General features: G+C 49.4%; 1 protein-coding gene across 3 annotated transcripts in view; it reads right to left on the reverse strand.

Annotated features, from left to right (window-relative positions):
- The window catches only part of PEX1 (peroxisomal biogenesis factor 1), a 58372-nt gene extending 52137 nt beyond the window's left edge, over positions 1-6235 (reverse strand). For all 3 annotated transcript variants that reach the window (XM_018557602.1, XM_018557601.1, XM_018557600.1), the window contains exons 1-2: positions 6074-6235; positions 2327-2464 (exon numbers count right to left, since the gene is read on the reverse strand). In XM_018557602.1, the coding sequence (XP_018413104.1) occupies positions 2327-2464; positions 6074-6184 (249 nt within the window). In that variant the 5' untranslated portion in view covers positions 6185-6235. The remainder of the gene's footprint in view (positions 1-2326; positions 2465-6073) is intronic.
- Positions 6236-12465: the final 6230 nt, after the last annotated feature.

The raw sequence follows: 12465 nt of genomic DNA on the forward strand, positions 1-12465 counted from the left end.
CTTTGTGAGCAGTGTGTCATGTAATTTTCTGCTCGGCAGCTCAGCTTGCGAGAGCTCGCGGAGCTGAGCGTGCCGAGATGAACAATTTCAACCAATCGGCTCGCGCGTATAAACCAGCGCAATGCGACAGCTGGCAGGTTGTTACGGACGAGCCGATTGGCTGAAGGTGCTGTCAATCATCTGACTGCACTCAGCTAACACACTGCACGCAAAGCTCCGTGCCGGATAGCTTTGCTTCGCTCCTGCACGGCTTCGCGTGCAGTGTGTCACGGCCTTTATGCGCACAGCCGGCTTTTCTGTTGGGTAGCACTCTCAATTGTGGGCCCCCAGCACTATCACAAACAGTTCCTGGTCACTGTTTACAGTTGGTAGGATGGGCTCCTGCTCATATGACTGTGCCAGCCAATCACATGATTGAGAAGCCCAGGTCACGCTACCAATGTTTAGATATCCTTAAACCGGACCTTTACCCATATCTTTAAAATAACAAGAAATACACCTTTAGAAAAGTTTAGTAATTACAATCACATACTTCTAGATAACTGCAGGCTTTGTATTCTTTGCAGACCTTATTTGTCTTCTGACAGTGGCCATGTTTACTAAGGGCAGATTACTAGCTCTCCTATTACTTCCTGGCACATGTGACCATGCACATCATCTCAGGGGAGGAAGATGCCTTTCCCTGAGATCTCATGAGATTTCAGATGAGATTTCCCAGCAATGCTCTGCTGATGACAAGGTAATCCCAGTGTGCATTGCGTTGGCAAACTGAAGTCATTTTGCCCTTTCAAAGCGAAGTGAATGCTCTGCAAGTGTCAGTATTTCACAATCACAGCATTTTACAGCTGACATGTCTGTTATTATTAATGATCATACGTAGAGGGACGCATGGGTAGGATTTGATTGAGTGTAAAAGGTCCACTTTAAAGGGCCTATTCACATTATTGAGTCGTGGGAATGTGCACGTTCAACATACCTTGCAGAAGCATGTGTTCTGCACTAATGTATGTTGCGGTGCACTGAAAGAAAAAAAAATGTAGCACCAATTTCTAGGCTATTGAAGTTCATTATGAGCCTATTCATTGGAATGGGCCGTGTAACGTGGTGCACGCAACTGAAATGCACCTTAACAGTTAGGTGTGAGCCTAGGCTAAAGGGCCAGCTCCTGGCGGTGGGAAGGGACCAAGAATATGATAGGGATGAAATAACCTTTAGGATTCATTCACACGAGAAACGCCCGGAACGTACAGCTCTGTGCTGCATGTACGGCCGGCTCGGGCAGCTCCCAGGAAGGAGAGGTGCTGCGTGTGATTAGTACGCAGCCCCTGTCCTTCTCTATGGGAGTATGCGGCTGTACGCCGCCCTGCACTTCCGTGCGGGTGTCTGTACTCGTACGCTGACGGGATGGATCCTGTCTGAGCCGGGACACACGTACCTGTACGGACCTGCACTTGGGATGAGCATAAGGGGGACTAAGGGGACATACTCCCATAGAGAAGGACAGGGGCTGCGTACTAATCACACGCAGCACCCGTCCTTCCCGATATGGCCGTGCACGGAGCTGTCCGCGCGAGCCTATTTTCCTGTGAATGAGGCCATAATGAAAACAGACAAGATGTAAACCTAATCACTAACATCTCATTATCTGTGAAACATTCTTGCTTATCTGAATGCTGCTCCGACCAAGAAGAATTGCTGGCTGTAAAAAAAAATCCTTCTGGGAGTGATAACAATCTTGTGCCTTCTCCATCGCTCACTAGCTCCTCCCAACAACCTATATGTCAGAATGTGTCCTGTAGTGTCATATGATAGAAGTATGGAGGTTTGAGGTTGTGCACCTTAGTATGGCCCCTTACACTGGTTTACTAGAAGCCTGCACAGCTCAGCAGATCTTCACATCATTCACGGACTACCTTTCTGGAAACACAATCTGACGTGACCACAACAACTTCCATGTTTGCAAAAGGAAGTCACCAGCACACCATTTAGGTGAGATCAACAAAAGTCCATTTATGAATGGAGCCCTGTCATTCCAGTACAAGCGCTTTAGGGACCTCACAGGGTCATTCTGAGCCTGATCTGAGCGGCCCCGAAAGCGCTTGTACTGGAATGACAGGGCTCCATTCATAAATGGACTTTTGTTGATCTCACCTAAATGGTGTGCTGGTGACTTCCTTTTGCAAACTTGTACATCATCACGGCGCCACCCGTGGTAACTGCGAGCACCCCCCTAGGGGATTTCAAGGAACATCCTATACCAGAAAGGAGTGCAGCAAGACACCTATATATCGCTGACAACAGGTTCCATGTTTGATATCTAACATACCTGCTGTCCATCTACAAGTCCAAGCTTCTCTCCCAGCTGTCTGTTCAGCTCAACGGCCCCAGAATTTGTTCTGCTCCGGCTTTCCATCCACCCAAGGTAAACTGGCTGATCACCCCATGATACTTCCACCGCGTGACCCTGTGTAGGAAAATAAGAGGCACTGTGGTCAGCCATGCACATGTAGATAGTGTGATGTCATATATATTACTGGTATTTATATGTTCTGACAATTCATGCAGCACATTCACATCAGTCCCTGCCCTCAAGAAGCTTACAATGTAAGGTCCCTATCTCTCATACATACAGGGACAATTAACCTTCCAGCATGTCTTTGGAGTGTGGGAGGAAATCTGAGTACCCGGAGGAAAACCCACACAAGCACAGGCAGAACATGCAAACTCCATGCGGATAGTGACCTGACCGGGATTTGAACCAGGGACCCCCAGTGCTGCAAGGATCTGACTTTGATATTTGGAGCCTTGGTAAATCCAAAGTGAATGCCCTCCTTACCGTCTTGTATTGTGACTGTCATGTCTTCCTTATATTGTAAAGCGCTGCGCAAACTGTTGGTGCTCTATAAATAATAATCCCTCATTCACGCGAGTAACGGCCGGCACCTACAGCTGCGTGCAAGGCCGTATGGGGCAGGTGCTGCGTGTGATTTGTACGCAGGAGCCTGTCCTCTATGGTAGTACGCGGCCGTACGCCCCCCTATGCTCACCCCAAGTGCATGTCTGTGCGGGTGTCTACTCGTACCCTGACAGGATGGATCATGTCTGCATCGGAACAGGGACACCCGCGCGGACGTGCAGGGCGGGTGAGCGTAGGGCGGCGTACGGCCCGTACTCCCATAGAGGAGGACAGGCTCCTGCGTACAAATCACACGCAGCACCTGTCCTTCCCGGGAGCTGCGGCACGGAGCTGTACCCTCGGTTACGCGTGTGAATGAGTCCTTATCGAAGACCTCTGCAATACCTTTTATCAGGACAAAGCTCCTTCTGACTAAAGTCTATATACAATATGGTGATAAAAGGGCCGCTTGCTTTAACTCCAGACTGATTTTGCACCACATAGGAGGAGGCAGGAGCAGCAATCCCCCCCCCCATGCAGTTATCACACATTAACATCTCTGAGAGGATCTTGCTGTGGGATCAAAGGTCACATTGTATGTGATGTGTTCCAGCTCACGTACAGCATCTCTCCCCTGTACCCGGCTCACACCTCTCCACGGCTGGGTCACATTGTCCGGGACATTTCAGTGTTAACATGTCATTTATGGCAGAGCAATAAAGGATCTAAGAGCTCGTGGTAGAGACAACGCGTCGGGAAAGAAGGAGGACGAAACTCTTGATCTGCATTCTACGTCAACATGTTGAACTCACTGGATCATAATGGAATCCAGGTGATTAGCATCTTCAGGTCATCAATGAGCGTCCCCAAATCGTACAGCGTATACTATGAGAAAACCCTCGGGTGGAGGGGGCGGGGCATCCATGCGCGGCGATGATTTGTTGATCAGAGTTCAACTTTAATGACTAACTCCAGCCAAGACTTCTTATTTGCTTTGGATTGGATCGAGCAGGGAAGGGCGAGCGTCTCCCTCAGGACAGGAAGTGATAGGAAATCTCTAATGGAACACATATAGTAGATTGAGGAAGTGTTTTATCATTGCGCAGGCCTTCCTGTCCCAGTGACAACCGCATCCCCCAATTGTTGTATACGTGTCACAGAGGCAGGAAGTGAGGAGAAAAAAAAATCACTAAAACATACTTTCTGTCAAAGGGTGGCATGCAGGCAAAGGCAGCCAATCAGTGCTGTGCAGAGAGCAGAGCTGTGGGAGGGATGCAGCAGGCCCCACCCACTACCGGAGGGGGGCGGAGACAAGACCAGTCACCCTGCACAAGGAGAGAGAGCAGCAGTGGCCGGTCATTATTACAGGAAGCTCCTGGCTGGATGAATGCAGATATTTGGAAGGACACGGAGCTCTCTATGATCCAAGAAGGAATCCCCAGGAATGGTCAGACGATGTTGGTCCAGAGCAGAGTTGGGCTATGGCGGGTGTACGGAGCACGGCGACTTATTGTGCATGTTCACAATGTATAGCAGGATGTACAGGCTGTGTCAGCTCCGTCACTTCTATGGCTGCCCCATGGGATGACTGGCACCATTGTGTCTATGAGATAAAGGAAGCACAGAGGCTTCATGGGCTTCCATTGGACATCAGTCTGAGATGTTTCTAAGGGTGCCCACACACCTTACGATTATCGTACGATAATCGCGGGAAATCCCGCGAACGTACGATGTTCGTAAGGTGTGTGGAAGCCGTGCGACCTCTACTACTGTAAGGTCGCACGACTTTAAACTTAGGGACATGTTTGAAAACCCGCCGAGCATCGTACGATGTTCGGCGGGTTTGTGGCATGTCCGTACGATAACAGCCGGATGGCCCGTTCGGCATTGCGGTCATCGGAAGCCCGCCCCTCAGGGGGCGTGGCTTGCGATCATCGCAAGTACGATCTGCCTATGCAACATAGGCAGATCGTACGTTTTTTTAAGTACCTTACAACCATCGCAAGACAAAAGTCTTGAGATGGTTGTAAGGTGTGTGCCCAGCCTAAGACCTTCCAGAGTTCATTGATGGGCAGCTGACGTGCTTCTGGCGCCTTTATACTCCCACTGACTTGTATAGGGAGAGAAGCAGTTCTAAAGTAAACAAAAGCCCATTGACAAGAGCCCCAAGTGACCCCTCTACACCCGAGCCCCGAGTGACCCCTCTACACCCGAGCCCCGAGTGACCCCTCTACACCCGAGTGACCCCTCTACACCCGAACCCCAAGTGACCCCTCTACACCCGAGCCCCGAGTGACCCCTCTACATCTGAACATAGAAGAACAGGAGTGATCTCCCCATGGGAAAGATGATACATGGCCTGCCGTGGTGGACATCATGACACCTAGTAGGTTTGGTGTAATGGGGACACCTGAACAGGTTGTCACACAGCTTTTTGTAGGGGGAGAAGGGGATTAGTAGACAAGAGATACATGGGGAGGGGAGGGCCACAGCTGGGGCCGTACAGGTGACATATGGGGTGTTTGGCATGGAATTAAAGCTGAAGTGTAATGGACGCATATCATACAACCCCCACCCCCCACGCTCAACAACAACGTTTCAAATTATTTTGTCTTTAAGAAATACCTCTCATGACATCATCACTGGGTCTGTCTGCTGCCCCCTTGCTCTGTACCATGATCCAGTACACATCACAGCACCCTGCCTAAAGTATTAGAAGAACACATCCCGCAGTCCCTTTAGTCACGTATCCCTGCTGGCCAAGGGGGTGTTGCAAACTTTAGCTGCGCAATCTGCTGATCATTTGCTTGATTACGCAATAAGAGTGTACACAAGCAACTGGTCAGCAGATTGCACAACTTCACTCAGCAGCACCCGGTGGCCAGTAGGGATGCAGGACTAAATGTAGACAGCAGCTGCAGCTTCATATTGTGGAGATGCAATGTTGCAGAGAATTTGGGGTAATTGGTTTCAACACAGGAACTTGCTACAAGTACAGGAAACAAAAGGTAAGACTGGAGCTCAGATTTAAAGGTGGATGTCCATGTGAGACATGTAGGACTCTGAATGACAGATCCAAGTTCTACAATTGGGCCAAGGCGGATGCCACCAGCCTGTGTGGGGTAAGGGGATCAGGTGACCACACAGAATTGTGGCACAGACAGGGTTGTCACTTACCTGCTCCAGGCGCAGATGTGCCCTGAGCTCGGGTGTCAGGCGCAGGAACGTGTCCTTGGCACTGGTGAGGGTCAGGGTGACAGCAGCCCCAGCTAATCCACCTCCCAGCATCCCCCAGATCCTCACCACCTACAGATCACATCATCCTCCTCAGTTCAAGGGACACACAAGACAGGGGAGAGTCCATCCTTCACACTGCTGGGGGGGAATCGCCACTGACACACTCTGTGAATCCACCTGACACACCCATATCGCCTAAAACTCACACCGCCAAATTGAACGTATTTATTTCACATCAAATGTTCACTATATAAAGTACTGGTAGCCAACAATTGTTTTCTTCTGCTGCGTATAAATAATCAACGTCCCCCGGGGTATTATGCATCATGGTATCATCCATCCAATCAAATTCGAAAAGCTGATTTCCGGCTTCCGACTGCGATGTCCAGTTAATGGGCGGCAGACATTTTTCCGGAGACCGTAACCTATGGAGACTCTATGAAAAATGTCTACGCCAAAATGGCTCCTGTGGTGCGGACTCCATGTCACCGTTCTTACTAGAGTTTTGTAAACACGAACCGTGGGCCACAGCTTGGATACACTCCCCGTGAAAGTCGGTTGCCCGTGAGAAAGATGGCGTCTGGGGACCCCCGTATGAATCTAGAGGCGCAGCCTCACCACGAGCAGCGAAGAATCTGTGCCTCGAGGGCCAAGTACCGGGAGGGACGGAAGCCGAGAGCTGTCAAAGTGCGTGATGGTGACTCGTGTGTGTTCACAGGGAAGCAAAATATCAGCTCATTTGTAGGCAAACCTGAAAAAGTTAACCTTGACCGCAGTTCTTCCCCGTGTATAGTAACAGAGTTTAAAATCTAAGTGACCTGGGATTTGTGCTTGGGATTCAATGGAATGCCAATAGAGTACAATGGGTTATAATGATGTAGGTTTGCCACCTTTTCTTCAAGCGAGACCCGAACACCCTAGCGACGCGCTGACATTTTTTGGGGAGAATGAGTCGCGGCTTTTTCATATGTAAATAGCCCCACCCATTCATATGTTAGTATCACAATCTAGACTATTTTCAGTGGGGGGCCAGTAGCCCCTATTCTAATTTTGGTTGCCCCTGTCTGCCTGACATCTTGTGTCCGGGTTTCTGTTGCCATGAAACCCGGACACAGCATTCAATACCCGAACTGTCCGGGTGAATCCTGGACAGATGGCAACCCTATAATGATAGGACTCGGAGTCAGAACCATTGTGACACATCAAATAAATCATTAGAGAACACTCTCTCCAAGCACAGAGGCCAATTCATTCTATCATACACTCCTGTCATTCTATTGTAAAATCTGCCAATGTGCTTGAAGAGTGTCTTCTGAGGACTACAAATCCCAGCAATACATTATACAGCAATGCAGAATAATATAAAGCTACATACTCTGTGTTGCTCACCGTGGCTGTGCGGCATCTCAGGAGGCTGTGCGGGGTCTGACCAGTGCGGTTACGGGGTCTCAGGGTCTTACTAGGGCTGTGCAGGGTCTCGGGAGGATGTTCAGGGTCTTACTAGGGCTGTGCAGGGTCTCGGGAGGATGTTCAGGGTCTTACTAGGGCTGTGCAGGGTCTCGGGAGGATGTTCAGGGTCTTACTAGGGCTGTGCAGGGTCTCGGGAGGATGTTCAGGGTCTTACTAGGGCTGTGCAGGGTCTCGGGAGGATGTTCAGGGTCTCACCAGGGCTGTGTGCATGTCCTCACAAGGGCTGCGTGCGGGGTATTACCAGGCCTTGGGTGGTCTCCCCAGGGCTGTGTGGTCTTACCAAGCTGTGGCGGGACTCACCAGGGCCACGTTCAGATCTCGCCAGGGCTGCATGTAGGTCTGTGTCTGATGTTTCCACAGGGCTGCGTTTTGGTCTCACCATGGCTCTGCGGGTGGCGGCAAGGAGGAGGTGGTGATGTGTGGCCGGACCAGTGCTGTAAAAGTCAGCCATCTCAGGCAGCCTAACCCATTTACAAATGTAAAGCACCGGTATCGGCACTTAATATCTGGGCATTTTCACCACTACGAGTACTCATGAAAGTGCCCAGCATCGGCAGTGATACGGATATCGGTATCGGTGCATCCTTAGTTCTGACTTCAAGTCTTATCTTTCTTTCCATTCTACTCTATGGGCATCCCATTGTCTCATTCCATAGAAAACAATCATCATCTCAGTTAATTTTCAGTTTTAATTAATACAAATGACCTCGGACACGATGCATGTGAAAGGTTGATCTGATCTGTGGAAGGGTTCACACTCCAAATGAGATCTTTCTTCACTATTATGCTCTATGGGCATTCCACGGTGTCATTCACTTGTCATTCCATAAAGAAAAGCACAAATCCCAGGTCATTTCAATCCTACCATCGGATACCAAACACGGGGAAGACCTGCGGTGAAGGATAACGTGATATCTTTTTCAGATTTACCTGCACATTATCTGATACTTTGCTTTCCATTATACTCTGTGAGCATTCTTTGTATCCGTTTCCTTTGTCATTCCATAGAACATAATGATAATTAGGGATGCACCGATACCGTTATTTTGGTACCGAGTATGAGTACCGATCATTTTTTTTTCCGGTACTCGCCGATACCGAGTACCGCAAGTCCCATTCAGGAAGCCAGGTGGCGTGTAATGACTCACCACCCGGCTTCCTGATTAACAAGAAAGTCCCCTCTTACCTCAGCACTTCCAGCCTGTCACCCCCGGGGCCTCTCCAGCCAGGAGCGGCCTTCCTCCGGTACCCAGTCAGAGCCGTCTTGCTGGCCAATCATGGAAGCCGGGCCCCGTGTAATGATGCGGCGCCCTGCTTTCTGATTGGCCGGGAGGCCTGCTCCATGCTCCCTCGTCATGAGATGACGAGCTGTGCGCCGTCATTACACGGCGCACAGCTTCCCGACTAATCAGGAAGCCGGGCAGCGTGTCATTACACACTGCCCGGCTTCCTGATTGGCCCGGGAAGTCGGCTTCATGCTCTCACATCACAAGTGACGAGAGAGCATGCAGCCGCTCCCCGGCCAATCAGGAAACAGGGCAGCGTGTAATGACGCGCTGCCCGGCTTCCTGATACAGGAAGTATCGGGCTAGGCATTTGGGCGAGTACGAGTACTCGGTATCGGCACTGATATCGATACTAGTATTAGTATCGGTGCATCCCTAATCCTAATGGTCCCAATTTTAAACACTGTCAGTGTGCTTGGAGAGTATGCCTGCTGAAGATTTATTTGATGCGTCAAATGGTGTTGACTTGAGGTCCTCCAATTCTTCCCATTATACTCTATGGGCATTCCATTGTGTCATTCCATGGGAAAATCTACAATCCCGTGTAATCTTACCGTCTGATACTGTATCCCGGGAGCACCTATGATGAAGGGTCTCTTCCCATGTCTCTCAGATTTCACTACAAAGGAGTTATTTTCCAGCTTTCTATTATTGTCTATGGACATTCCATTCTATCATTCGCTCCTGTCATTCCATAGCAGAAAATAATAATCCCAGGTAATCTCCGTTTTAGAATTGGCCACTTGGAGTGTGTTCTCTAATGATTTATTTGTTGTGTCACAATGGTTCTGACTCCCAAGTCCCATCATTTTAACCCATTCTACTCTATGGGCATTCCATTGTGTAATTCCATAGAAAACAATCATCATCTCATTTAAGTTTTAAAGACTACTAACGACCTTGGACACGATGTATGTGAAAGGTTTATCTGATCTGTGGAAGGGTTCAAACTCCAAATCAGATCTTTCTTCCGATTATACTTTATGGGCATTGCATTCTGTCATTCATCTGTCATTCCGTAGGTCATTACAATCCTGCCGTCTGATACTGTATTCCAGGAGCATTTCTGGGAAAGATTCCTTTATGTTTCATAGGTTTGCTGGCAGATACATTTATAACAGGGGTGCCCATTAAGCCGATCGCAAAACGAACACTGGTAGATCGCAATCGGCTTACTGAACTGTGTCCTGTCCTCCCGCGGTGCTGGTGCGGCTGAATGTGTCAGACGCCGCAGACAGGAAGGGGCGGGGCAGCTTTCCCCGTGTGCAACGTCGGCCACACGAGCACCGTGGTAAGAAAAGACAGACAGCAGAGAAAGAGAAGAAAGACAGCAGAGAGAGAAGAGACAGCCAAGAGAGAGGGCCGGTTCACACCACAAAGTCTGCGTCCCAGAGTGTTCGGCCTCTAGAACGCACCGGAACGCAAGCCGGCCAGCTCCCTCTGTTCAGGGGCAGGAAGAGGGGGGGTGAAGTCAATGGCGACGCCCCCCGCCTGCACCCGGAAAGGAAGCAGACACATTAGTGCCTGAGTTCCGGTCCAGTGCTATTCTCAAAAATAGTGCTTGCAGCATTTTTGCAGATCAGACTGGACCGTAACGCAGGCACTAATGTGCCTGCGTTCCGGCAGGGCGGCGTTGCTGCTGTGCCATTTACTTCAATGCACCGCCACGCCCCCTCCCGCCCCTGAATGCAGGTGTTTTTTCATTGGTAGAGCTCATTGAGCTCGTCGTTTGAAAAGTAGATCTCCAGACAAAAAATTGTGGGCGCCCCAATTTCTAATATGCTCCCCATTGTCCTCTATGTTTCCATTTTGTTTCATTATAGTATATGGGCGTTCCATTACCCCTGTCAGAGTCTATGGCCACTCCATTCTGTCGTTCCTCTTAGTAGGCCCTAGTCGTTATTGCTCCCTAGATATTGTGGAACTACAGGGGTGTGCAAATGTAAAATAAAACCAAACTACTTGTCCAAGGACTAAAGCGGGGGCCGGATCTACTTCTCCCTCATGACAATCTATTCCTCCTGATACAAAAAATAATTTTAGCCAAAACCGTATTTAGCAGGGCTAAGAAGTGCTTTTCATTGGTCAGCGCCGTCAGGTGACCGTGCTGACCAACAAGTGCTTCCAATTTGCGAGCGAAATTCAGAATACATGGCACAGGTACAGATAGTACAGCCGTACTGATGGAACGGAAGGATCGTTTGCGGAAAGGTAAGTATAGCAGGAGGGGGAGGGGCCAGATTTGTGCGGGTAGTTCCATTTTCCTATATTATTTGGGAAAGTGAATTTACCCCTCAGGGCTGGTGCAGACTGGGGTGCCATTAGAAAATAATGGCACTGCCAGCGCCATTGGCGGTGGTGTGCAATTCCATGACCGCCCGGTCACCCGAGCGGTTTCGAGCACGATAGCCGGGCGGTCACGGATCGCCCAGGTGTGAACCAGGCCTTAATGTGCATGTTAAGAGAGCGTTGCTGCCCGGCCACCACAATATGGCACACAGTAGAATGGGGGCACCACTCTACTAACACACACAGTGCCCTATGCATGCGTTTATTTGCATGCAGATGGTGGGGGCAGCAGGGTTGGCTTTCATTTTTTTTACATTTTCAATTATTTTATTTATTTTTTTACTTCATTTTTAATTTTCATTTATTTACTTTTATTTTGTTTCACTTAACTTTATTGCTATCACAAGCCCCCGTGTGATAGCATTTGGAGGTGACAGGTTCTCTTTATTGAACCTGTCACCTCCAATACAGGAGTTCCAGCACAGCGGCAGCATTGTATTGGCCTGTAATGCCCGGCAATGGATGGAACAAAGCAGGAGAACATATACTGACGTGAGTCCCATCGATCTCTATTCTCATCCCTCCAGGTGTACACGGTGAATCTGGAGTCCCGGTACCTGCTGGTGCAAGGCGTCCCCGCGATTGGGTTGATGAAGGAATTGGTGGAGCAGTTTGCCCTGTATGGTGCCATAGAAGAATACAACGTTCTGGATGAATACCCCACTGAGGAGTTTGCTGAGGTTTACCTTATTAAATTCCAGAGGCTGCAGAGTGCAAGGTGATGACGTCCCTCCGCACCCCACAATGTGACCGGTATCAGGGGGGGGGGAGGGTGATGCGTGAGCGCTGAACTCCAAACAGCGAAATACTCTGATGAAATACATGTATATGAGCAGCTTTACCTGCCATAGGATTTGTATATCTGTCCACCCAGTCCTGACATTTACACGGCTCTGCCACACAGTGCCGCCTGGCAGGGCAAGAGACCTAATTTTCTGTGCTGCACTTACAGCTGTTGTCTCTTCCCCAGCCTGTGACCGGACAGTAAAAGGAGAAGCAGCAGAATGATGAGCTCATCTCTCTGTTCTCTCCTCCTATCAGTATACACATTGCATTGCAGTAATTCCAACTGATTGGCTCCTTGAGCTGCTTCTCCCTATCCCAGTTTGAGCTCTGCTGTACTGGAAACTGCAAGAGGCTGTTACCTCCAGGGACTTGTACTGCTTGCCTTTGGAAAAATAACATTTAATAAATACAGAGTTGCATTCATGTGCGCCCAGAGTTCGG

The sequence above is a fragment of the Nanorana parkeri genome, unplaced genomic scaffold (genome assembly GCF_000935625.1).
Source record: "Nanorana parkeri isolate BGI_ZX_2015 unplaced genomic scaffold, ASM93562v1 scaffold291, whole genome shotgun sequence".
In the NCBI taxonomy this organism is placed as follows: domain Eukaryota; kingdom Metazoa; phylum Chordata; class Amphibia; order Anura; family Dicroglossidae; genus Nanorana; species Nanorana parkeri.